At 54.1% G+C, this 26,117-nt stretch overlaps 2 protein-coding genes across 9 annotated transcripts in view; one reads left to right on the top strand and one right to left on the bottom strand.

Moving 5' to 3' along the window:
- Positions 1 to 855: 855 nt before the first annotated feature.
- Positions 856 to 25,157, top strand: NOC2L (NOC2 like nucleolar associated transcriptional repressor). 4 transcript variants are annotated; one of them, XM_054647927.2, is made up of 19 exons: positions 856 to 969; positions 1,094 to 1,264; positions 1,638 to 1,806; positions 2,207 to 2,326; positions 3,067 to 3,184; positions 3,524 to 3,614; positions 3,848 to 3,926; positions 5,422 to 5,532; positions 6,465 to 6,578; positions 8,168 to 8,356; positions 10,533 to 10,672; positions 12,551 to 12,662; positions 14,833 to 14,946; positions 15,100 to 15,201; positions 18,412 to 18,555; positions 19,245 to 19,358; positions 21,964 to 22,099; positions 23,102 to 23,236; positions 23,533 to 25,157. In XM_054647927.2, exons 1-19 carry the CDS (start codon positions 872 to 874, stop codon positions 23,667 to 23,669), a joined length of 2,394 nt encoding a protein of 797 aa, XP_054503902.2. In that variant the 5' UTR covers positions 856 to 871; the 3' UTR covers positions 23,670 to 25,157. The 4 variants fall into 4 exon arrangements, with proteins under 4 accessions (XP_054503902.2, XP_077046244.1, XP_054503901.2 ...); XM_077190129.1 differs by having other exon boundaries at positions 23,530 to 25,157; XM_054647926.2 differs by having other exon boundaries at positions 1,635 to 1,806.
- Positions 24,421 to 26,117, bottom strand: part of SAMD11 (sterile alpha motif domain containing 11) — an 80,235-nt gene continuing 78,538 nt past the window's right edge. For 4 of the 5 annotated variants that reach the window (XM_054647928.2, XM_077190126.1, XM_077190127.1 and 1 more), the window contains exon 14: positions 24,421 to 25,958. In XM_054647928.2, the coding sequence (XP_054503903.2) occupies positions 25,722 to 25,958 (237 nt within the window). In that variant the 3' untranslated portion in view covers positions 24,421 to 25,721. The remainder of the gene's footprint in view (positions 25,959 to 26,117) is intronic. The other variant, XR_013185090.1, reaches the window with a different exon arrangement.

Here is a 26,117-nt window from a genome sequence, read left to right as displayed (position 1 = left end):
CGGGGTTAATGAGGGGGCGCGGTTAGTGCTGGTGGGCGTGGCCTGGAGGGGTGTCCCAAAATAATTTATGCAAGAAAAGAGTTTTGGGGTCGTGGGGGCCACCCTGGGGCCCATCAGCACCTTGTCACCCCCCAGAGCACCGAGTGCCACCTCCAGGGATGGGGACTCCAACCCCTCGCTGTGCAGCCTCCGCCAAGGCCTGGTCAGCCTTTCCATGGAGAAATTCCTGCTGATGTCCAACCTCAAACCAGCCCTGGTGCAGCTTAAAACTCCCTCCTCGTGTCCTGTCACTTGTTACGTGGACAAAGAGAGTGCCCACTACCTGGCTACAGCCTCCTGTCAGCTTGGTGTGGAGGGTGAGAAGGTCCCATCTGAGCCTCCTGTCCTCCAGGCTCAGCTCCTTCATAGAACATGTGGTGCAGACCCTTCCCCAGCTCCATTCCCCTTCCTTGGACACACTGCAGTCCATCAATGCCCTTCCAGTGGACACCTCCAGCCCATCAATGCCCTTCCAGTGGACACACAGCACCCCAATACCCATCCAGTGGACACACTGAACCCCGATACCCTTTCAGTGGGCACACTACAGCACCCCAATACGCTTCCAGCGGGCACACTGCAGCACTCCCAATGTCCCTCCCGATCTGAGGGGCCCAGAACGGGTCAGAGCACTCGAGGCACGGGCTCTGCAGAGCGGAGAAGGGAGACAATCCCATCCTTTCCCTTCCCTTCCTTCGCTGGCCCCCATCCTGCCCGGGAATGCCCAGGACAGAGGGATCAGCGGGGGGGGGGGCGGGGCCAACACAGCGGGGCGGAGCCAGGGATGTTATGGGGCGCGGCTAAGCATGAAAATAAGGTAATTTACATATTCATGGGCGTGGTTTTATCGCTCCGCCCCGGCCGCGCTACACGCCGGGACCGGAAGCGGCGGCCGCGTGGCGGAGGCAACATGGCGGCCCCCGGGAGGAGGTGAGCGCCGCACCGGAGGGGAGCCAGGAGCGTCCCGGACACGCCGGGATGAGCCTTCCCCTCACACGCTCCTTTCCCCCCTCACACGCTCCTTTTCCCCCTCACACTCCTTTCTCCCCCACAGAAAACTGGAGGAGCTGAGCCTGGACGAGTTCCTCGCTGCCGGCTCGGACTCGGAGCATGACGGAGGCTGGGAGGAGGAGGAGGAGGAAGGCGGCCGGGCCCTTAACGGCGCTGCGAGGCGGAGGCGGCCGAGCGGGAAGGCGGCCCAGGGGCTGCAGGCGCGGCCGGGCAGGTGAGAGGAGCTCAGCCGGGAGAAAAAGAGATTTTTTTGCTTTCCACAAGTCCCTGACAGGAGGGGACAGCCCCAGGTGGGGCTCTGCTCCCAAGGAACGGCCTCAGTGTCCCCAGGGCAGGCTCAGGGGGGCATCAGGAGGAATTTCTCCATGGAAAGGGTGGTCAGGCATTGCCAGGGAGATGATGCAGTCTCTGGAGCAGTTCTGAGGAACTGAGAAACAGATTTGTGATAATTTTTCCCTGTGTTTCCATCTATCCCAGTGCAATCTGATATCTTGCTATCAAGATTTCTTAATCCTTAACGAAATGTTTTTGTCACAGCCTCAGCAGAGCTCTGAGCAGTGAATGAACAATTCCTTCTGTCCCAGCAGGAAGAAGGGAAAGGCATCAGAGCACAAAGATCAGCTCTCCAGGCTGAAGGACAGAGACCCCGAGTTTTACAAGTTTCTGCAGGAGAATGATCACAAGCTGCTGGATTTTGATGCCTCAGACAGCTCAGAGGAGGAGGAGGCTCTGCACAGACCCCCTGACACCCTGGAGGTACCTGATGGGATCAGAGACCTCAGTTCCATGGGCAGTGTTTGTGTTCCAGTGCCAGCCCTGAATGATTTGGGATGGAAAGGGCCTTAAAACTCATCCAGCTCCAACTCCAGGCTGCTCCAAGCCCTGTCCAGCCTGGCCTTGGACACTTCCAGGGGTGGAGCAGCCCCAGCTTCCCTGTGGCAGCCTCACAGGGAGGATTTGTTCCCAATATCCTGGGCTGTCACTCCATCAGGTGTTTATTCCCATCTGAACCGTTCCTGCTTTGCACAGAGTGCTGGGAGCAGCCCTCACAAATCAGCCCTGCCTGCCTCCCTCCTCAGCAGTGCTCAGTAAAAGAGCTGGGGCCAGCCAGGGCTTGTAGAAACCTTTCCTCAGTCCCTCCTGCTGGTCTCTCTAGGTAGCCAGTGATGAGGATGAAGATGATGAAGACGAAGAGCAAGAAAAAGTCAAAAAGAAGAAAGTTTCCCTCATCCACGTGAGCTTGAAGATGGTGGAGGAGTGGAAGAAAGCTGCCCGGGTGAGCAGGGATTTGGAGCACACAGCCCTGGAGGGTTCTCCTCCCTGCCTGTAAAAGGGTCAGCTTGGGATTTGTTCATCTGGCACAGAGTTTATTTATTTGTTTTTTCATCTGGCACAAAAATTATTTATTTATTTGTTTGTTCATCTGGCACAAAATTTATTTATTTATTTGTTCATCAGGCACAAAATCTATTAATTTATTTACTTGTCCATCTGGCATAAAATTTATTTATTTGTTTATTTGTTTGTTCATCTGGCACAAAATTTGTTTATTTATTTATTTGTTCATCTGGTACAAAATTTATGTCCCAAGCCCCCAGAGCTCTTGTGCCTTCAGCTTGGCCTTGGGCTGTAAAATTAAAGTACTGCCATCCCATATGAGAGAGCAGCTGCAGAAATGTGGCTCAGAAGAGGCCAGAATGATCAAATTTGGGTTTTTTACCCTCTGGCAGCTCCAGGAGCTTTCTTAGTCCCATATTCAGCAGTGGTGGAATAGCTGAGGGGGATGAAGCTCAAACTGGAAGCTGCTTGCTGTTGATTAATTCCTTCTCAAGCCTCAGCAATTAGAAGCCAGTTTCAGGGGAGGTCACTGAGTTTGTTAACCCTGCCCTGATGCCTGAGGATGGAGCCCTTCTTGCCATCAAATTCCCAGTGAATTCCAGTCTCCCTGTCCCAGTCAGGAGCTCCAGAAGCTCCCATGCTTCTCCTCCTCAACACCCCCTTCTCTTCTTTCCCCAGAGGAATCTCACCCCAAAACTCTTCCATGAGATCACCCAAGGCTACAAGGCAGCTGTGGCCACCACCAAAGGGGACAGTGGTGGTGACCCCAGCAAGTTCCAGGTGACTGACACTGCAGGTGAGGGAAGGGAAATCCTCTGGGGGCAGGGGGGAAGAGCCCTGGCAGGAATTAATTCTCCCTTTCCCTGCATTGAGGAGCTGGTCTTGCTCTGCTGCTCTGGGAGCTTTTCCTTCAGGGCTGGGGTTTGGTGCTGTTTCCTTGGGGAGGTGGCCCCTGTGCCTTCTGATCTTTGATAAAAAATGGAACATCAGGCAGACTGGGGGTTCTAGAAGGAAGTGCAGGAGCTCTGCCATGGAAATCACTGGCTCCAGTTCCTCAGGGACCTCTTTTCCCATGAGGAAAACCAGGAGCGCATGGAAAATCCCTTAAAATGCTTTCCTGGCTTGTTTCACGCAGTGTTCAACGCCCTGGTGTCCTTCTGTATCCGGGACCTGTTCCACCACCTGCACAAGCTGCTGCTCCCCAAAGCCCCCAAGAACAAGCTCAAGTAAGCCTGGGGGGTTTGGGGTGTTCAGGAAGGCTGGGGGGATTTCCAGAGCTGCCTTTGGCCCTGGGAGAGGGGTGCCAGCTCTTCCCAAGCACTGAGTGCTCACAGGGCTCTTCTTTTCTTCCCCCCAAGGAAGAAGGAAGCAAGAAATTGATCCCACTGCTCATTTTGTTGCTGAAATCTGATTTATTTAGGGGTTTTTAAAGCTAAACCCAGCTCTTGCTCCTTTCCAGAATGGTTCTCCCTTCCACCAGCCCCCTCTGGGGAAAGCTACGACTGGACATCAAAGTTTATCTTGGCTGTACCATACAAGTAAGAAACATCATCATTTTCTGTTTGTGGGTCACTCTGTGCCTTGCTGGGCTATTTTGGGGTGAGGCAGGTGGGGTTTGCCCCTCTGAGATTGGTGTTCATTGTTTCTCTGGCTTGTTTTGGAATGATTTGGTCCAATTAACAATTTGGAGCTTCAGAGGATGCTTGGGTCAGAATAGGTAAGGCAGTAAAGAAGGGTTGAATTAACATTCTGGCAGCTCTCTCTGTTTTAATTTGTCTGGCAGATTAATATTTAATAGGCTTTAAAGGAGTTTGCAGTCTGTGTTCCTGCATTCTGCATCATTAATTCAGTTTTTGGTGCTGTGATCTCTGCACTTGAGGCAAACACTGAGATGTTCTCTTGGTGACCTCACATGAGGAATCTCTGACTATGAGAATGTTCCATCCCACCCATGCAAAATTTCTGGTGTTTCAGAGATGATGTGTGGATTATTTCTGGAGGAAACTCCTGCCCCCACTTAATTTTTTTTTTTTTTGAGATTGCTTTGTTAGCATCCCCAAATTGGAATATTGGAATATTAAAACCAAACCAACACTGATTGTTCAGCAGCTGAGGGAAGGGATGCCAGCAGTGACAGCCCAGGAGCTGCTGTGCCTCAGCTGGGAGCTGGCACAATGACTTAGCAGAAAGAGCAATTGGATCAGGGGAGCTTTTTGCTTTCTTTTTTTTTTTTTTTTAGCAGCAGAGCATTGCAGACAAGGAAAAGCTGGGAATGCAGTCCCTGGGAGCAATCCCTGCTCCTGGGCTGCCTCCTGAGAGCCCTCAGCCCCAGCCTTCACCACTGTGGGTTTTCTGGCACTATTTCTGAACAAAATCTTCTCCTTTTGGTGTCCTTGGCCAAGTCTGCTCAGTCCAGAATCCTTGCAGAGCGAGGAGGCAAATTAAATGTGGACAAAATGCCTGTGCAGCTTCCAGCAGCTGGGACTGCATCAGGCAGAGGCTCTCAGAGTCACCTGGAGCTCACCTTGACTTCAGGTTGGAGCCTGGGTTTGTCTGCAGTGAGCTGAGCTGGACAAGCTGCACACACAGAGATTTGGTTCTTCACCTTTTGTCAAAGCCTTTCCTTGAGGGAGACTTGACCCAAATACCCAAAGAATTGCAGCTTCCCACCCAGAAATCCTGGAGAAACCCAGTGTGCTGTCAGGCAGCTCAGGTGGTGTTTCCTTGTGCAGACTGAGGGGGAGTTGGGCCAGTTTGGGGTCCTGCAGTGCAGATAAACTGAGACTGTGCAGTGTCCACAAGGGAGGTGCTGTGTGGTGAGCTCAGGGGCCATCACCATGCAGGGCCAGCAGCCTGAGCTGCCATTCCCAGGCTGAGGGACCTGCAGGGCAGCTCTTACCCCCTGCCCCTGCCCTGGTCCAGGTTTGTGTCAGCTCCTTCCTGGCCCAGCAGTGGTGGGAACCAGCAGAATGGGGAGGGAGGGAGGGTGACAGCCCTGCCTGCCAACTGGGGATGCTTTTCTCTCCTCCACAGCTGCTGTCCTGCCTGACAGAGGCCTCAGTGGGTGCAGCAGTTCTGCAGCACGTGAACGCCACAGTTCCCTATTACCTGTCCTTCCCCAAGCAGTGCCGGGCCCTGCTCAAGGTAAGGGCACAGCTGGGGTGTGCCATTGGCATCTGAGGTGCTTTCCCCCCTTTCAGCTGAGCATTTGTGGTGTTTGGGCTGCATCCCCTGGCAGGCAGTCTCTTGTAGTGTTCCCTTGCTTTGCTGCTGTTCCTGGAGAGGATTCCTGCCTCTCTCCAGGTGCCACCAGGTGATGCCAGGCTGAGGTGGGTGTGGGGGTGGCTCTGTTTGTAGCTGCTGCTCCCCAGGGAGGTGTTTTGGGAAGCTGCTTCCTCCTCCCAGATGGAGGAATTGCTGCCAGGCCCTGGGAATGCCTGTGCTGCCTCTCCACCCGGGGAGCTGGGGGTGGAATATTTCTGTGGCAGCTCAGTCACAACTGCTGAGCGTGAGCAACAACACAGGAGGTGTGGGAGACACCCAGGGCAGCATTGGCTGCAAACTGCAGCTCTGCAAGGAGCCAGGGAAGCCTTTGGTGGTGGGGGTGACTGCAGTTGTGCAGGGCTGCAGGCTGGCACACCTCACAGCTGCTGCAGGCGTTCCTGAGGGGGCTTTTCCAGCCTGCAGGGAACTGTGCTGGGCTCCTCACTGCTGCAGCTGGGCTCACTGGTTGTGGGGGCACCAGGTACTCCTGGGGCAGATGGAGTCACTCAGGAGAGTTCAGATGGGTATTTAACCACACAAATAAAAGTTGTGTATTTTTTAGAGGTGCTGGTTTTGGACAGGTTCCTTTGTTGATCATGGGAACATCAGCTGGGGCTGTTGTGTGGTGTCCCAGTGAGAGTGTGAGGACAGAAGGGCTGCCAGTGACTGACTGACAGCACACTGTCACCTCTGTGTCACCTCTGTGTCACCTCTGTGTCACCTCTGCTGGGAAGGAGGGAGGTGCAGGTCTGTGTGTGGCCAGCCAGGAGCTCTTTGTGCCTTCACTCACCTGTCTCTGTGCTTTGTCCCAGCAAACCATCACCTTGTGGAGCACAGGGGAGGAGACAGTCAGGGTCCTGGCCTTCCTGGTGCTGAACAAGATCTGCAGGTACAAGAAGGAGGTTTACCTCAGCCCCCTGCTCAAGGTAAGCCTGGCTTTGCTGAGCCCTGCACCTTTTCTTCCTCAGGTTGTGTGCAAATACCTCAGAGCTTTGAGCTGCAGCTGAGCAGGTGCTGGAGGTGATGCTGGCAGCCTCCAGAAAACCAAACAGGGCAGAAATTCTGTCAGGTCAGGGTGATTGCTGCTTCCCTCTGCTGCCCTTCCTGCTGGGGGCACAGAGACTGAGCAGGGAGGTCTCTGAGGAATCTTCATCCCCAGGTCCCTGGGTGCTGACATCCCCCTGAGCTGCTCTCACCTTTCAGCTGGGTCCCCAGGTGTATTTTCCTGCCTGCCACAGTGGCACCTGGGCAGGAGAGCTGTGCCCAGCCATCCCCAGGGTTCAGCCCCTCCTGCAGCCCTGTCCCCTTGCTGCCAAGCAGTGCTGGGCACGTGTCCCAGCCAGACACACTCCTGTGTCCCCTGGGGGAGGGACAGGCTGGGTTATTCCTTTCTGTCATCAGAGCAACGCTTCAGCCCTGCTTTGGTGTGAAATATAAGCAAAACCTTACAGAGGAAAGGCTTTGTAAAGCATAGTTTAGGCCTTAGTAAGAGAGTCTGAGTATTCTGATGGGAACTTACCTAGCTAAGCTAGCCTGACGAGTTCCCATAAGAATAAAATCCTATAATAGTGAAAATCTGCTTATTCTGCTGAGAAAGAATTCCAAGGCTGTAACTGTTAACAGCACCTGTAAAAACTGTCCTGAATCATTAAAAGAAAAATGCAAACAATATCTAGAAAGAGATACAAGCATGTAACCACCTCTAGTGAAGAAACCAACCAAACAAGGTAACAACTAGTTACCAACCAATTAGAATGAGGAACAATACTTAGAGAAAACTCTATAAATTCAGGCTATGCTTTATATTTATTATTTATATTAAATATTATTTATGCATATTATTTATATTAAATGATTTATATTTATTATTCATATTAAATATTATTTATACATATTGTTTATATTAAATGCTTTATATTTGTTATTTATGTTAAATACTATTTATACATATTATTTATATTAAATGCTTTATTATTTATATTAAATAATAATATCTATATTATTTATGTAATTATATATTAAATATGTATAATTAATTTACTTCTTAGTTTATAATTAGTTCATTTCTTTCACTGCTTGAAGAAGAGTGTGCCTCATCAATCTCTAAGCTGAGCTCACAGTGACAGTTTGGTCACACTGGGAGGGGCAGAGGAGTCCCAGAATGCTTTTTACTCTTACTTTACACGCTGCTTTCTCATCTGTCACTATAGGACACAAAAGAGCACAAGCTCACCACTGTTCTCAAGGTGAAGGGAAAAAGGGACAGTTTATTTTCTGACTCTAACATTTATAGTTTTCTAAAAGTGACAGTAGATTAGAAAATGACAGTGGCACCTCTCCAATGCCACTGGTTGAACCAACAGTCTATCAACTCTCTCCTCCTCCATAAAAGAATGAAAATCAATGAGTTATTTACGGAAAACGTGTGAGAAAGTTCACTACAAGAATATCAACATCAGAAAGCTTAGAAAATCTTAAAAAACCCAAGGTGACACTCATCCTCTTCCCCTCCCAGCAAATGTACATTGCCTTTGTGAAGAACTCCAGGTTCACCTCTCCCAACGTGCTGCCCATGATCAACTTCATGCAGAGAACACTGACGGAGATGCTGGCCCTGGACAGCCCCAGCTCGTACCAGCACAGCTTCATCTACATCCGCCAGCTGGCCATCCACCTGCGCAGTGCCATCACCCTCAGGAGGAAGGTGGGCACCCTCCTCATCCTCCTGGGGCACCCTGCAGTGGGGCTGGCCCCAGCCACAGGCATCAAGGGGGGATTTGTTACATGGCCTTGGCAGGACACACCCTGGGCAGGGCAGGAGCCTGAGGGAGGCTCTGCTAGTGCTGAGGAACAAATGGCACACGTTAATCATGTTAATAATAATCAATTAATTATGTACACCAGCCTCTGGTACGAAACAAGCAGGTAAAGCACCTCTGGTTAGGGATCTGAAAACCACCAAGCCCTGAGCTCCAGGCACACTGCAAAAGGCATCCCAAGGGGAACACAAAACTGCCACAACAGGGCTGCCTCCATATGATTTCCCTGCCTATGGTTAGGATTTTTAAAGCAGAAGGCCCAGAGCTCCAGGCACACTGCAAAAGGCATCCCAGGGGAACACAAAACTGCCACCACAGGGCTGCCTCCATGGCTTTTTCCTTGGAACAGCCTTCACCCTAGGCTGGTTTTACTGCTCTGCCAAGGCCACCCTGAGGTGTTGCAGCTGCCTGGCAAATTCTGGGGCATTTAATGGACTTAGCAAAGCAGCTCAGAGCTTGGGGTTTCAGCCACCTCCAGTGTGACCTGGGAAATCTGAGTCAGATTGCTAATCCTGGATTTTGTCCTGTTTAGCAAAACAGACCCCACAGATTAATTGTTGAGCTGCCCCCAAACAGGGCAGGGTTGGTGCCCAGCTAAATCTCCTGGCCCGTCAGACATGGGGATAAATAAGCAGAGATAAATGAAGTCTGGGCTGCAGATCCCCTAATTGGATTGCACTGGCTCCTTACACCCTTAGTTGTGGCCCAGACAAGGAGTAAATCCATTTGATTTCACAGCTGGGGGGGCTCGTGGCCCTTCAGATGGGAGTGGCACCACCAAAATGTCCAAATGCAAGCACTAAGCCTGTCTGAATGGGCAGGGATGGTGCTGGAAGATGATTACCAGAGCAGATTGCTCGTCTGCTCTGTGCAGGAGAAGCTGAGAAAATCTTCCTGGTGCATCTCAGTGACCTGGGGAGAGCTGGCACAGCCCTGCCAGGGCCAGCTGTGCCTTGGCTCAGGGCCCTGCTGCAAGGTTTGGCCCAGTGGCTGCAGTTGAACATTCTGTGCCTGTCTCAGGACTGTGCATCCTGCTGCTCCATGCAGGAGAGATGAGCTGGGCCTTGGAAATCTGGAAAAAACCACGAGTGGGGGCTGAGGCACCTTGTGGGTGCAGTTGGGCAATACCTGCAGAGCTGCAGGACTGAGGGAGTGGTTTCCTTCAGGGACTCCTGCTCCAGCTGGGCTTTCATATTTTATTATTATTTGGGATTCCCCAAAAGTTCTGAGCTGATCCTTTCCACAGTGTTCAGCTCAGGGTTCCCCAGAAGTTCTGAGCTGATCCTTTCTCCATGCTCAGCTCAGGATTCCCCAGAAGTTCTGAGCTGATCCTTTCCACAGTGCTCAGCTCAGGGTTCCCCAGAAGTTCTGTGCTGATCCTTTCTCCATGCTCAGCTCAGGGTTCCCAGAAGTTCTGAGCTGATCCTTTCTCCATGCTCAGCTCAGGGTTCCCAGAAGTTCTGAGCTGATCCTTTCTCTATGCTCAGCTCAGGGTTCCCCAGAAGTTCTGAGCTGATCCTTTCTCCATGCTCAGCTCAGGGTTCCCAGAAGTTCTGAGCTGATCCTTTCTCCCATGCTCAGCTCAGGGTTCCCAGAAGTTCTGAGCTGATCCTTTCTCCATGCTCAGCTCAGGGTTCCCAGAAGTTCTGAGCTGATCCTTTCTCCATGCTCAGCTCAGGGTCCCCAGAAGTTCTGTGCTGATCCTTTCTCCATGCTCAGCTCAGGGTTCCCCAGAAGTTCTGAGCTGATCCTTTCCACAGTGCTCAGCTCAGGGCTCCCTGGCCACATCCCAGTGCCTGCTGTGAGCCTGGGCACTCTTTTCCCTCTCAAAGCAGCCCCACTTAGCACAGCAGCCTGGTTTTATTTATTCCCTTTACTTCCTTGAGGCACTGGCTGGTACCAGTGAACTTGCTGCCCTGGCAATGGCAGCTCCAGTTGTTTTTCCTCCCTGGGCTTTGCAGTGTGCTGGATAAAATGAGCCTGGACAGGGAGCAGAGTGAGCACCTATCAAATGCCACATTTTCACATTCCTGCCTTTATTCTTCCCCCCCTTTCCTGCAGGAGAACTTCCAGTCAGTCTACAACTGGCAGTACATCCACTGCCTGTACTTCTGGTGTCGAGTTCTCAGCACCATCCACCCCAGTGAGGTCATGGAGCCCCTCATCTACCCCTTGACACAGGTCATCATTGGCTGTATCAAGTGAGTGGAATTCCTCATTCTTTTTGCTCTGCTTTGATGTGTTATTTTACAGTTCTGTGATTTGGATTTAGCCATGAATGGTCTCAAAGCTGCTTTTAATTGAAGTTTTTCAGCCCAAGATGTGTGTGAGCAGCTGTTTAGGGGGTGACAGAGCTGTGGTGTGGGTTATTCTTTCCTCTTTGTATAAGAAAAGTCTCAGCCTGAATAACCTGGGCAGATTATCCTTGTAACTGCAAGGAAAATGATCCAGAAAATCCTCATCTGCAGCTCTGTAAATGCATTTAGAAGCTGCATTTTTGGTGCCTGTTTGTTGGGACTGGAAGAAGTGGGACACAGTTGTTATTTCCAGGATGTCTGTTGAGAATTCCCTCCTCACATCAGCCGAGATGGATGAAATGTTTGTGCTCTGAGGTGCCTGTTAACATTAGCATTGAGGGAATTTGGGGATCTCTGGTGATCTCCCAAATCCTGTTAGCTCTGCTAACCAGATTCTCAGCTTTAAACCCAGCTCTGGAGGAGCTCCCCACGGTGATGGAGATAAGCAGATTTAAACGATCAGATAAGAGGATGCAAACATCCCCCCTGGCACCCCCCTGCTCTGGGATGGGTCCAGGCACCTCCCTCCCTGTCCAGCAGATCAGTCAGGGGCAGGGGGCAGGGAATGGGGTGAGGCTCAGCAGGGTTTAGCAGCTTGCCAGGAGCTGCAGGTACTGCCTGGCGAGGCTCTGGAGGTTTGGGGACCCCCCTAGGTGGGCTTGGGGTGACCTCACTGTGGCCTTCCAGGAGCTGAAGGAGCTACAAGGAAGATGGAGAGAGGATTTCCAAAGGATGGAGGGACAGGACACAGGGAATGGCTTCAAACTGAGAGAGGGTGGCTTCAGATGAGATAGCAGGAAAAAATTCCTCCTCCTAAGGGTGGGGAGGGCCTGCAATGGATGTCCCAGAGCAGCTGTGGTGTCCCAGCCCTGGCAGGGCCCAAGGCCAGGCTGGACAGGACTTGGAGCAGCCTGGGACCGTGCAAGGTGTCCCTGCCATGGCACTGGATGAACTCTAAGTCCCTTCCAACCCAAACCATTCCCTGATTCTGTGATTCCAGCCTTGGGAAAACAGATCCCACCTGCATCCCCTCAGAGCCAGGCTGGGCTGTGGAGGAGGCAGAGTGGCAGCTCTGGGGGCTGTGGCTCCATGGGACAGCCACTGTGTTTATTTCATATTTTTATTGGTTTTATTTTAATTTCTTTTTATTTTACATACTTATTTCAAAATTTCTTTTTATTTAATTTTTTATTTAATATTTTATTATTTTATTTTATTTTATATTTTAAATTTTTTTTATTTAATGTTTTTATTATTTTATTTAATATTTTTATTTGATATTTTAATTTTAATTTGGTTTTATTTCTTTTTATTTAACATTTTTATTCTTTTTATTTACTATTTTATCTTTCTATTTAATATATTTATTTTTATTTATTTTAATTTAATATTTTAAAACTTCTTTTTATTTACTATTTTTATTATTTTATTTAATATTTTTATTTGATATTTTTATTTTAATTTGGTTTTATTTCTTTTTATTTAACATTTTTATTCTTTTTATTTACTATTTTATTTTTCTATTTAATATATTTTTATTTCTTTTTATTTAATATTTTAAAATTTGTTTTTATTTAATATTTTTATTATTTTATTTAATATTTTACTTGATATTTTTATTTTAATTTGTTTTTTTTATTTAACATTTTTATTCTCTTTATTTACTATTTTATTTTTCTATTTAATATCTTTCTTTTTATTTCTTTTTATTTACTATTTTAAAATTTATTTTTATTTACTATTTAAAATTTTAATTTATTTTTGTCTGTTTGTCCTGCCCAGGCTGGTGCCAACGCCTCGGTTCTACCCCCTGCGCATGCACTGCATCCGTGCCCTCACGCTGCTGTCCCAGAGCACCAGGACCTTCATCCCCGTGCTGCCCTTCATCCTGGAGGTGGGTTGGTCCCTGCCCCAACCCTCACCAGCAGCTCCTGGGGTCCCACTTTGCTCATTCCCTGAAATCCCTGGCAGGCAGCACCAGAATTGCTGAGAAAACAGAAAATGGAATTCAGGGTTTGCTGTGTGGGAGCTGTGCCTGCCGCAGCTGGGTGCAGCACGCCCTGCCCGGGGCTGAGCTGGAGCAGGCACAGGGGGATTCAGAGCTGCAGGAGCTCCCCAGCCCCATCTGCTGCTGTGCTCACCTCGTGCTGAGGGCAGAGAGGTTTGTGACTGCAGACAGCAGGAAATGGAAGAAAAAAACACTTCAAGAATTAAAAAAACTTCTTTAGGAAGAAACGTGTGAGGGCTTGAGCTTGGCATGGGGCTGGCACTGAGGAGGAGGAGGAGGAGGAAGGACACACTCTGCTGGCACAAGGGCCTGACTCAGCCAGCCTCACTCCTCATCAGGTTCCCTTGAAGCAAAGACTTTTGTGGTTTGGGGTTGTTGGAAAGGTCCCTTGCAAACCACATCCTCAGCCTGTGGAATGTTTGTAATGCTCCTGCTCCCCGGCCTGGCTGGCTCTGCCATTCCCCTGCTTCCTTCCTCCTGCTCCTGCCTGGCTGAAACCCTGCCAGCCACGGTTTGGGCCAGAGGCATCTCCCCTCTGGGGCCGTGCTGCTCAGGGGACGATTCCTTTTGTTTTCAGTGCTGTCAGAGACAAAACTCAGAGCCTTCCCCCCCTCTTTGCATTCTGGCCCTGCCACCTTGTCCCCAGTGTGGGTGCAGGCCCAGCCAGGTGGTGCCATTCTGCTGCATCCTGATGGAAAAGCTTGGGAAGGGAGGGCTCCTGGGCCCAGGCCTGGCAGTGCTGGGCTGCTCAGCTGCTCTGCCCTGGGAGCTGAGAGCATGGAACTGCTGTACCCCAGCTCCCTCCCCACTCCCCACGTGGCAACCGGGAGCTTGGGAGTGCCAGAAATCCCCAAACCCCTCTCCTTCCTGCCCGTCCCTCCCTCTGTCTGCCTGTGGTTTTGCTGGTGAGGTTTTGTGGCCCCCTGGTCCCTCATTATCCCCTCCCAGCCTGCCCAGGCATTCCTGGACATGAGTGAGGCCGTGCCCAGCCTGGCTCCAGCCCTCAGCGTGGGAGCCACACTTCCCCCCTTCCCTGCCGCCTCCTGGGCCCCTGCCAGAGCCTCTGGCTGCCCTTCCCTGCCTGCCTGGGGGCCTGGGAGGGTGCCAGGGAGCCCCAGAGTCTGCCCTGGGGGATCAATAGCTCTGTTTGGGCCACAGAAATAGCTGTGCATAACGAGGTTGTGGCATCGATCCCCCAGGCGAGGGCTCTTTGTTTGCACTCTTGTCCCTCCCTTCCAAAGAACCTGGATTGACAAATAAAATGTCAGAAATCAATAGCAGCCTCCTGCTCCTGTGGCCTGGGGGCACTGCTGTGATCTGAGCAGCCTCTCCCTCCTCTCCAGCCTCCCCTGGGCTGCATCCCCGCCACAGGGGCTGCTGATGGATCTGCTGCTGCTGCACACAGGGAAGAGAAATGATGTCCTGCCCTGGAGGGCAATCCCAAAGTGTTTGGGCACTGGAGAGAGGGGCTGGGGCTGCTGCAGGGCCTGGGTGAGCAGGAGGTGCTGCTCACCCCTCTCTGGGTGCCATCAGGTGTCATCAGTTGGTGGCTTGGTAATGTTTAAATGACATTGAAACCTCCCTTGATGGCCACAGGGGACCTGCCTCAGAGCCAGTGGTTGGACCAGGTGTCCCTGGGACAGTGATTGCAGTGACAATAGTGAATTTGGTGTGAACATCACTTTGAAGCTCTTCTCACCTCAGGGATGGCTCCAGACCCTGCTCCAGCTCTGGGGTGCAGCCTCTGACCGTGAGAAAGCTGGGGCTGAGGAGCAAAGCTCAGCTTCCTGTGCCCTTGCTTGTGTTGGCTTCCTCTTCACAGCTCAGAACCTTGCACAGCCAGGGCTCCACAGCCTCAGGGGGGGCTTTGTTTGCTCCCCCCCTGTCCCTGCCTGGGCTATTTGGGAGAGCTGTGATTTGGGGCAGTGATCAGAATTGGGGTTCCTGGGTTGTTTTCTTGGCTCTGGCACCACCTGCCTGCCCTTGGCTCAGTCGTGTGCTGGTTGCTTTGTGCTGTGATCACCTTGAAACTCTTTTTTCTTTTTTTCTCTTCCAGATTTTCCAACAAGTGGATTTCAACAAGAAGCCAGGACGGATGAGTTCCAAGCCCATCAACTTTGCTGTGATCCTGAAGCTCTCCAATGCCAACCTGCAGGAAAAGGCCTTCAGGGTGAGTGGGAGCTGGGCTCCCTGTGACAGGGACTGTGCTCCATGTCCCTGTCCCCAGGGCTGCACAGCCTCTCCCAGGCTGGCTTTGGGTGCTGTAGGAGTTCTGTGGGTTTGGGTCGTACCCAGTCCCTTGATTTGTGTTTCTCCTGCTCAGGATGGGCTCATTGACCAGCTCTATGACCTGTTGCTGGAGTACCTCCATGGCCAAGCCCACAGCATTGGCTTCCCAGAGCTGGTTCTGCCCACTGTCATCCAGGTAAGGGGGCAGGCACTTCTGGGGGTGCCATGAACGTGCACAGGGTGGGATGAAGTAATTTAAACTAACAGTGACCTCAGGAGGCCCTCAGGATGAGGGGAGACCCATTTACCTCTGCTTGATTTGAATTTGAATTTGTGTTTTGGGGAGGGACAGAGGCACCACATCCAGTTAGGCTGGAGGGGAGGGGAAGGTGCTCTGCAGTTTGCATCTGCTGGGAGCCCAAGTGCAGCAGAACTGCCCTGGGGTGGGGCTGGGATGGTGAACTCAGCTGAGTTCTTGGGCATTCACAGCTGTTGCTGTGGGCTCTGGGAGCAGAACCTGTGCTTGAGCCCCAGCTTTTCCTTGTGCTCAGCCTCCCTGAGGTGCTGTCCACAAGATGGCAATCTTCCCTGCCAGTCTTCCCTGCCAGTCTTCTCTCCCAATCTTCCTTCCCAATCTTCCCTCCCAATCTTCTCTCCCAGTCTTCCCTTCCCAGTCTTTCCTCCCAAACTTCCCTGCCAGTCTTCCCTGCCAGTCTTCCCTCCCAATCTTCCCTGCCAATCTTCCCTGCCAGTCTTCCCTGCCAGTCTTCCCTGCCAGTCTTCCCTCCCAATCTTCTCTGCCAGTCTTCTCTCCCAATCTTCCCTCCCAATCTTCCTTTCCCAGTCTTCCCTTCCCAGTCTTTCCTCCCAGTCTTTCCTTCCTTTGGGGTGTCCATGGAGCCCTGGCTGTGCCCCACAGGCTGTTTGGGTGTCCCTGGAGCCCTGGCTGTGCCCCACAGGCTCTTTGGGGTGTCCCTGGAGCCCTGGCTGTGCCCCACAGGCTCTTTGGGTGTCCATAGAGCCCTGGCTGTGCCCCACAGGCTCTTTGGGGTGTCCCTGGAGCCCTGGCTGTGACCCACAGGCAGTTTGGGTGTCCCTGGAGCCCTGGCTGTGCCCCACAGGCTGTTTGGGTGTTCATAGAGCCCTGGCTGTGCCCCACAGGCTCTTTGGGAAGCAGAGCTCCGTGTCCCTGCCAGGGGCTGACACCTGCCAGGCTCTTGGCTGCGTGCCCCGGGCTGGCACAGGGGCTGCCTTGGCTGCTGGGGGCTGGCAGCCCCTGTGTGAGCAGCCAGAGCAGCTCCTGAGCCTGTGGCTGTCCCTGTCCCCCGTGCTGGCAGCCCTGGGAGCTGGGTTTGGCTGCAGCAGGAGCCGTGCAGGCCATGGCTGCATTGCTGCATTGCTGCCAGGAGCTGTGCAGGCCATGGCTGCATTGCTGCATTGCTGCCAGGAGCTGTGCAGGCCATGGCTGCATTGCTGCATTGCTGCCAGGAGCTGTGCAGGCCATGGCTGCATTGCTGCATTGCTGCCAGGAGCTGAGCAGGCCATGGCTGCATTGCTGCCAGGAGCTGTGCAGGCCATGGCTGCATTGCTGCATTGCTGCCAGGAGCTGTGCAGGCCATGGCTGCATTGCTGCATGGCTGCATTGCTGCCAGGAGCTGTGCAGGCCATGGCTGCATTGCTGCATGGCTGCATTGCTGCCAGGAGCTGTGCAGGCCATTGCTGCATTGCTGCATTGCTGCCAGGAGCTGTGCAGGCCATGGCTGCATTGCTGCATTGCTGCATTGCTGCATTGCTGCCTGGCTGCTCTGCCCACAGCCCCGAGCTCTCTGCCAGGCTGGGGCTGCCCTTGGCTCCCAAGAGCTGCCTGGGGAGGGGATTTTCCCCTGGAGAGCTTCCAGCCCTGCCCTGCTTCCATCCATGTGTGCCCAGCCTCCCTCCCTCCCTGCTGGGCCACTCCAGCTGCAGGGGCTGTGTCCCTCCTCCTCCTCTTCCTCCTCCTCCTGCTCTGGGGGAGCTGGGCTGAGCTTCCCAGCCTCAGCTTCCCAAATTCTCTGCCTGCAAGGCAGGAAGCCCTGGCAGATGAAAGGAGAGCCAGTGGGGATGGGAGGCACTTCAAAGCTGCTGCTGCTGCCCCAGGGCTGACCCGTGGTGGGCTCTGCCTGCAGGGGCTGGGGGGAAGAGCCCTTCCCTGCCCAGAGCCCTGGCAGGCAGCACAGAGCAGCAGTGGGAGCTTGGAGGGGCAAAGCTGGCGCTGAGGGAGGAGCTGGCAGGAGCCAGAAGGGCAGGAGGTGCTGCCCTTCCCTTCCCTTCCCTTCCCTTCCCTTCCCTTCCCTTCCCTTCCCTTCCCTTCCCTTCCCTTCCCTTCCCTTCCCTTCCCTTCCCTTCCCTTCCCTTCCCTTCCCTTCCCTTCCCTTCCCTTCCCTTCCCTTCCCTTCCCTTCCCTTCCCTTCCCTTCCCTTCCCTTCCCTTCCCTTCCCTTCCCTTCCCTTCCCTTCCCTTCCCTTCCCTTCCCTTCCCATCCCATCCCATCCCATCCCATCCCATCCCATCCCATCCCATCCCTGCTGCTCCCCTGTCCCCAGGGAATGTCCCTGCTGCTCCCAGGGAGCTGGGCAGGGTCTGGCTGCCCTGCAGCATTTCCAGTAAGAGCAGCTGGGGTTTTGCTCTGTGCTGTTTCAGGCTGGCAGTGGGACAGAAGCAGCCCCAGTAATGACAGGGCTGGGGTGGGAGCCCTCCCTGCATTTCCACAGGCACACGTTGGTGTTCTGGGTGCTCTCACTCTGCTGGGATCCCATTGTTCCAATTGCCAGAGCAGGGAAAAGCACACACAGACCCTGAGTTTCCCCTCTGTGTCCTTTATCCTCTTTTACTCCCCTGGCTGTGTCCCTGCCTCTCCACCCAGGGCTGAGATCTCATCAGGTTTCACTCATTTCAGTGGCAGCCAGGGGTGGGACTGTGAGGGGAGCAGGGATGGAGCAGGGGCTGTGTTTGGAGCACCCAGCCCCAGCCTGCACTGCCCGAGCCCAGGATGCTGCAGGATCTCTGGTGACACTCGTGCAAGGCAAGAAAAATGATAATGGAGGTGGCAGGGGATGGAATGGATCTGGGGCTGCAGCTGGGGGATCAAGTGAGATAAAGCCAGTGACAAATGCACCTCTCAGTGGAGATAAATATGCAGCACCCATGAAAAATAAATATTTTAGAAAGGGGGGCGAGGGCAGGACAGGCTTCAGCAGCAGAGGAATTGTTGTGCTGGTGGTTTCTTTGTGCTTTGGGGGAGGCAGGGAAGCTCTGAATTCCCATTTTTTCTGAGCTGGTGCTGTGATGGCAGCTGGGATGTGCTGGAGGGAGAGGGACCAGGCTCCCTCCCAGGCCTTTTGCTCTTCCCCTCCCTTTCCTCTTGCAGCTGAAATCCTTCCTGAAGGAGTGCAAGGTGGCCAACTACTGCAGGCCCATGAGGCAGCTGCTGGAGAAGCTGCAGGAGAACTCAGCCCACATCTGCAGCAGGAGGCAGAGAGTGACCTTCGGGGTGGCCAGCACGGCTGCTGTGGTGAGCATGGGGACAGGGGACAGACATGGGGACAGACATGGGACAGACATGGGGACAGACATGGGGACAGTATGGGACACACATGGGGACAGTATGGGACAGACATGGGGACAGTATGGGACACACATGGGGACAGACATGGGGACAGGGGACAGCCTGGGGACATGGGACAGACATGGGGGCATGGGACAGACGTGGGGACATGGGACAGACATGGGGACAGACATGGGGACAGGGGACAGCCTGGGGACATGGGACAGATGTGGGGGCATGGGGACAGACATGGGGACAGGGGACAGACATGGGGACATGGGACAGACGTGGGGGCATGGGGACAGACATAGGGACATGGGACAGACGTGGGGACACGGGGACAGACATGGGGACACGGGGACAGACGTGGGGACAGCCTGGGGACACAGCACAGACACTTTTCCACTTCAGCTTTGGCTCCCTCTGTGTCCCTGCTCTGCCTGGCCTGGGGACAGTTCCCAGTGCCACACTCCTGACCCAGCAGCTGTTCAGTAACTGAGGCAGAATTCACAGATCCACTGAGTCCTGCTGGCCCCCACAGGGCCCAGGGGCTGGGAACAGGGGTTTGGGAAAGGGTCCTCACCTGGTGCCTTGGCTGCCTGTGCTGGTTGGAAAGCGCCTGGAAACCCTTGGAATGTGTGTCCCTTTCTCCACAGGAGCAGTGGGAGAAGCAGCTGAAGGAGGAGGGGACCCCCCTGAGCAGGTATTACAGGCAGTGGAAGAAGCTGAGGGAGAAGGAGATCCAGCTGGAGATCAGTGGCAAGGAAAGGGTGAGCAGCAAAGCCTGGGTGTGAGCCCTGGGGACAGCAGAGCCAGGGCCTGGGGACAGCCTGGGGACAGCCAGGGGCTGCTGGGGCTGAGGGACAGCAGTGGGGACAGGCAGGGAATGGGGACAGGGACAGCCAGGGATGGGGACAGCCAGGGAATGGGGACAGCCAGGGAATGGGGACAGGGAATGGGGACAGGGGGACAGCAGGGAATGGGGACAGGGAACAGCCAGGGAATGGGGACAGCAGGGAATGGGGACAGCCAGGGGCTGCTGGGGCTGAGGGACAGCAGAGGGGACAGCCAGGGCATGGGGTCAGGGGGACAGCCCAGAGTGGGGCCAAGTTCCTGCCCTACACTGGCCCTGCTGCTGTGGTGGGACATTGCCCTGCTGCTGGAGCAGCTCTCTGCAGATTGGGGTTTTTCTCTGTTCAGAGAGAGGCAGATTTGGGGTTTGGTATATTCAGAGAGGCAGATTTGGGTTTTTCTCTGTACAGAGAGGCAGATTTGGGGTTTGGTATATTCAGAGAGGCAGATTTGGGTTTTTCTCTGTACAGAGAGGCAGATTTGGGGTTTGCTGTCCTGCAGGCTGCCCTGCAGCTCTGCTGGTGAATGGGGCTGTTGTGTGGGGCTGTTGTGTGGCTCGGTGGGGACTGGTGGCTTTAATGATGCAGCTTTGTGAGCCCCAGCAGGAGAGGAAACACCATGAGGCCCATTAGGGCTGGGAAAATCCATGTCCCATTAGCAGCCATTGGGGGAAAAAGGCAATAACAGGGGAAGAAAGAAAGCCAGCCTGGCTGGGAGCTGCAGCTTGCCTCAGACAACAGCTCTGACCCTTCCTGCCCATTCCATTTGCTTTTCCCAATGGTTTTTAATGGCATGGGGACTAATCAGCTTGGTGAGACCCTGCAGATAGGAGCCCTCTGGCCGGGGATTAACAGGCTGGCCCCCAAATTAGCAAATTAGTGCCTGTGTGTGATGGGCACAGGGGCTGTGCCAGTGCAAATCTCAGTCCTTGGGGGCCACTCCACAGCACGTTGGGGTTTATTTCATTTTGAGGGGTCTCAGAGGGGGGAGGTGGCACAGCTCAGCCAGCACCAGGCCCTGCTTGATGTGCTCAGCTTGTGCTGGTGTCACCCAGAGCTGCCTTTGGAAATGGGGATTTTTCCCTGTGGGAATGTGGGAGCCCAGCTACCAAACCCCTGCTGCCAGGACAGGAGCCTCCCTTGTGCCCTGGGAATGATGGGAATGATGGAAATGATGGGAATTATGGAAATGATGGAAAATGCTTTCACCCCAGGTGGGGCTGGAGCACAGCCAGGCTGGCAGGGGCTCTGGGCAGAGGGAGGGGTCCCTGGCAGGGGCTCTGGGCAGTGGGAGGGGTCCCTGCCCATGGAGCTGGAGGGGATTTGGGGTCCTTTCCCACCCAAACCACTCTGGGACCCTCTGCCCAGCCCGGGGTGGGTGCCACCATGGGGGCAGCAGCTTGGCAGTGCCCCTGTCCATTTTGCTTCCCAAATCTCTTCCCTGGCACCTCTGGGCTGGGTTTTAAAGCCAGCCCTGAGCTGCTCCCCAGCACAGACAAGGAGGAGCAGAGGCCTCTCCCCCTGAGGCAGGCAGAGCAGTGGGAAGATGATGATGATGATGATTTAAAATGAGGCCCCTGCAATGGTGGAGGGTGATTTGTTCCCATCCCTGCTGGGCAGTGCTCAGCTCCAGGATCAATATGGCCCAGCTGGGGACCATAACCCTGAACAGGCTGGGGGAAATTGCTGGAATTGGCTGCAGGAGCAGACCCACAGCTCCACCTCCTGCTCCCCAGTCCCATCCTGCCCGTGTGTCCCTGCTTTCCCACTCAGGCTGTTCCTGGCTGCTGGAGGGGTTTTGGGGTGCCCTGAGGGGTGGCAGGGCAGCAGGTGAGTGCTGGGTGTTTCCAAGCAGGGCCTGATGTGTGCTGAGCCCCAGTGCTCCCAGGAGGGGAGTGCAGCAGGCAGGGCAGGGGCAGCTGAGCTCAGAGAGCGCTTGGGATTTCATTTGCATTCTGATTATCTTTGCCCTGCTGGCCTGAGCCCTGGCGAGCAAATCCTCCCCCTAATCCCCCTCCGGAGAGGTGTAAAGAGCACTCAGGTGGTGTCAATTGAGGGCACTTTAATGGCATCGATATTGGCTGCCTGCTCCAGGGGCTCTTGGCCCATTGATCTCCATCAGGGCAGGGGCTGCCTGCAGCCCTTGAGCATCCTCAGCACCTGAAACGCTGAAATTGCCCCCAAAACCAGGGAGTGGCTCAGGATCTGCTGCTCCAGAGGTGCCCAGCCCAGCTGCAGAGCTCCCCCGTGGGTATCCCCATCCTCATCCTCACCCCTGCTGGGCTGCCAGCCCTGCATGGTCCATGAGCAAGAGCAGTTTATTAGGGCAGGATCAATGCAGCAGCAGAGCTCTGCGTGCCTCCCTCGCCCCTGGGAGCCCTCACAGATCTGTGGCTGGCAGCAGACAGCCCCAGCTGCTCTGGGCAGGCTGGGCAGAGCCAAGTTCCTGCCTTTAACCACAGCCTTTGGCATCCAGAAGCACAAATGAGGGCTGCTCTTACTCTGGGGTTTGTTTTCTTTCCAGCTTGAAGACTTGAACTTCCCAGAAATCAAACGCAGGAGGCCAGATGAGAGGAAGGAGGAGGATAAGAAGGAATTCAAGGATCTCTTTGAGCTGGACAGTGACTCTGAGGAGGAGAATGGTGGATTCTCTGTGAAAGGTACAGGGCTGGGGCTGGGCTTGCCTTCTCCTTGTCCACATTCCCCTTTTCCCTGTCCACAATTCCAGTTTCCTTGTCCACAATCCCCTTTTCCCTGTCCACAGTCCCATTTTCCTTGTCCACAGTCCCCTTTTCCTTATCTACAATCCCCTTTTCCCTGTCTACAGTCTCATTTTCCTTATCCACAGTCCTCTTTTCCCTGTCCACAGTCCCATTTTCCTTGTCCACATTCCCTGGGCAGGTTCTGTGCATGGCAGGGGCTCCCACCAGCACGGGGACCTTTGGTCCTGTCCTTGCTGCACTTGTGATTTATTGATTTTATTTTATTATTCATTTTATCCTGACTGATGCCCCGAAATCCCGGAGAGCAGGGGCTGATGTCACCTGGGCTGTGACCACGAGAGGGCCACAGTAAATTGTGCAGCCTGCCTGGGAAGTTGAGCACAGAGTTTGGGATAAACCTGGGAGTTCCTCTGGGGTTTGGGATGTTTGGGATGTCCTGGGTGGGTGAGGCAGGAAGGGAGGGGAATCTGCAGCCCCCTGTTGGTGCTGTGGATCCAGGGGAGATGCTGCTGCTGGGCAGGAATTCCAGCAGGATCACACCCCCAGAGTCCCCCAGGGCACAGGAAAGGTCCTGGATGCTGGGAATCCCAGCAGATCAGGGTGGGCTTCCCCTGGAATGGGAAATGTTTGTCAGGCAGGAAAGGATCCCAGGCTGGGCTCTCTGCAAGGGCTGAAGAGGGGAGAAAATCCAGTCTGGGAATCTCTGAGCAGGAAAGCAGCAGCAGCTGGGGAGGCTCCTGCTCTCCTGTGTTTTCCAGCTGGATTTCTGGCAGAAAGGGAAAGCTGGGATTTAGGAATGGCTCAGGAAGAGGTGCTGGGACCCTGCAGCAAAGGGAAGTGGCTTTGGGGGATATCAGTGAGAAATGAGGAGAAATCTCCCCTGGAGTGAGTCTGGCACTGCTGAGCTCATGTTCCTCTCACACCCTGACACCCCTGCAGGGAAGGGCAGAGCCTCTGATGACAGCTCAGAAGCCAGCAGCAAGGAGTTTGGGGAGGAGGATGATGATGAAGAAGGAAATTACGAAGTGGAGGAGGACGAGGAGGAAGAACTGGAGGAGGACAGCGAGTCAGAGGGTGAGTGGGCAATTCCTGACAGCACCAGGGCAGTGGTGGAGCACTGGGGCTCCTGTTCCTGCCCCAGTGGGGCACTTTGGGCCCCTGTTCCTGCCCCAGTGGGGCACTTTGGGCCCCTGTTCCTGCCCCAGGGGGGCACTTTGGGCTCCTGTGCCCCCTCTGGCGTTGCTGCTGTGCCCAGCCCTGCAGGGCTGCCCGGGATGCATTAATGAGTGCCTGGCATTAATGAGTGCCTGGCATTAATGAGTGCCTGCCCTGGCAGCCAGGATTGCTGACCCTGTCCCTCTCCCCAGCAGAGGAAGGCAGGGAAGGAGCCCAGGATGCCCAGCAGAGCAGGAGCTGCCCCCGGGGCCTGTCCCGCTCGGACCTGCAGCAGCTGGCACAGGGAGGGGACGACCTCGTGCAGGACCTGGAGTTTTCTGATGAGGACTGAGCACCCCAGCCCTGCCCAGCCTGAGCCCTGCAGCACCTGGAGCTGCTGCCAGAGCCAGGAGCACAGGTGGGACCAGCCCCAGGTCCACAACTTGGACTTTGCAACTCAACTTGGACTTCTCCAGCTTTTTCTACCAGTTCTGCTTTTGGTACCAATAAAACCCGAGGCCAAGTCAAGGCCAGTACAAACTGCTCAGCAGAGGGAATAAAAACCCATTCAAATCTGCTCATCTCAATAGCACAGGGTTCACTTCCAGCTCCTGCTGAGTGGGCTGAGCAAGGGCAGGTTCTGTCCAAGGCTCCCCCTCTCTGCCCCAGCAGCCACCCCAGATTCAGCTCTGGGGCCATCACTAAACCCTCCCTGGTGCCCAGAGTGCCTTAAGGACTGCAGAGACTCTGCCAGAGCTTTGCAGCTTCCCTGGAAGCCTTGATCAGTTCAAGCTGCCCCAAGTGTGCTGCAGAAGGAAACTTTAAATTAATGTTTCTTGGGTTAGGGACGTGCAGCCATGAAGGAATAAGGAAAGGCAAAATTGATAATGCAGGAAACACTGCCCAGGTGAGAACTGCACCACCCAAACTATAAAGAAAAAATTTTCACTTTGGCAAAGATTTTTAACTTACCTGTTCTTCCCAAAGAGGAAGGAATTCCCTTTTTGTCCTGGCTCTAACTTGGCTGCCTTCTGCCAGCTGGGAACCAAGCCTGGGTGGGATTCCAGGCAGGAATGTGGCAGGAAAGGAAGGACAGAGACTGCTTGGGTAAAGCCAGGTACCATCTGTAAATTAAGGGTTTTTCTTTTTTATTTAAATTGATTGCTGGAAAGCATTTTTATTGTGATGTGATGGATAATGAATTTTTTTTTCCTTTTTTTACAATATAAAGAAGCTAAAGTACCACCAAAGCTATTCTGTAAGAAAAACGGCAGCACGTGCAACGTTTAAACAAAAAACAAACCCAAAAATAAAAAGGGGATGGGGGAGGGAGGAGAGAGAGAGAGACAGAAAAGTACCACATGTGATTGTTGCTCACAACTGTACAAGTCACAGGAGGTCACCCCCAGGAGTTCCCAGCTCATTCACAGTAGTAAAAACTCTGCCCATTGCTTCAGCCTGGCCCCCTCCCCTGCAGCCAGGGCTGGGGGCCCAGGGCTCTGTCTGGTGGTGCTCAGCAGCCAGATGTGCACTCATCCACCTCTGGAGCAAGCAGCCAGATGTGCACTGATCCACCTCTGGAGCAAGCAGCCAGATGTGCACTCATCCACCTCTGGAGCAAGGCTGCAAACAAACCCCCCTGAGCTGCAGGAGGAGCCTGGGGCAGCCTCCTCTCCCCCGGAGCACCTGCTGCTCTTGGAACCACACATCCCACGGGGCAATGAATGCAGCCCTGCAGGGCTGGGCACGGGCACAGCCCCTCGGGGGCACTGCCAGGCCCCTGGGCCAGGCCAGGCTGGCTCTGTACCATCTGCACAAAGTAAACATGGACGGGAACTTGCCTTGTGTCTTTGTTTTTTTGTCCTTTTTTTTTTTTTGTCTTTTTATCCCTTTTGTCTGTCTTTGGTATTGTTTTCAAAGTTGCTAGAGATGCATAGAACACCTGAATGAGGAAGTGAGCCCAGTTTGCAGGGAGGAGGAGGAGAGCTTGGCTGGGGTGCCTGGGATGGGATTTTTGCTCGAGGTCCCGGCGGGAGCAGCAGAGCCCCTTCCCCTCCGTGTGGAGGCACAGCCCGCAGGTCCTGAAGGCAGAGAGCAGCCTGGCCATGCTTCCTGTGCAGGGCTCTCCAGCTCCACTGAGCACTGGCAGGGAACAGGAATGCTGCCTCCATCCTCCAGCATCCTTCTCTTCACTTGGCGTCGTCCCACGCCAACATCTTTGGATCATTTTCCTTCCTTCCCTTTCAATCTTTTTTTTTTTTTTTTGACAGTTCAGAAATCTCCGTGGTTCTTCTTTTATTTTCCCCAAACAAATTAAAAAAAGCAAACGCATCCAAAATAAAAAAAAAAAAAACCAACCCAAAACGAGAACCTTCCTGTGGTGCGGGGCTGGCTCCCGGCCCCGTTAGGATGGGGGTTTGGTGGTGTCGCTGAGCAGGGCGGGGTTCCCGTTCTCCTGCTTCGGGGAGCCCCGGCTGGGCGGGACGGCGCTGCCGAAGGGCGAGGCCACGCTGCCGGTGGAGGCCGGGCGGAGCTCGCCCGGGGCCGCCTCTCGCTCCGGGGGCCGCAGCCCCGGCGGCTGCAGCGGCAGCGCCAGCGGGAACCCGGCCATGTACAGCACCCGGCCCAGCCGCTTGGCCACCTGCGGGAAAAACGGGAAAACACAGCTGAGGGATGGCCGAGGGCAGCACGGGGAAATGGGGGCCAGGGATACCCCAGGGGTTGTGCAGAATGCCAGCTCTGGGCTCAGTCCCCAGGGCTGCTGCCAGAGACGTTCTCCCATCCCTGGATGTGTTCAAAG

Source organism: Agelaius phoeniceus, chromosome 24 (assembly GCF_051311805.1).
Source record: "Agelaius phoeniceus isolate bAgePho1 chromosome 24, bAgePho1.hap1, whole genome shotgun sequence".
In the NCBI taxonomy this organism is placed as follows: domain Eukaryota; kingdom Metazoa; phylum Chordata; class Aves; order Passeriformes; family Icteridae; genus Agelaius; species Agelaius phoeniceus.
This window is presented reverse-complemented; position numbering and strand designations above follow the sequence as displayed.

What these genes read in the sequence shown, in the direction of transcription:
- NOC2L (XM_054647925.2), top strand. Translation starts at nt 872, where the DNA reads ATGGGCGTGGTTTTATCGCTCCGCCCCGGCCGCGCTACACGCCGGGAC. An exon ending in GACCCCCTGACACCCTGGAG is followed by an intron (nt 1,807 to 2,206) that starts GTACCTGATGGG and finishes TGGTCTCTCTAG; the next exon opens with GTAGCCAGTGATGAGGATGA. An exon ending in TGGCCAGCACGGCTGCTGTG is followed by an intron (nt 18,556 to 19,244) that starts GTGAGCATGGGG and finishes CTTTCTCCACAG; the next exon opens with GAGCAGTGGGAGAAGCAGCT.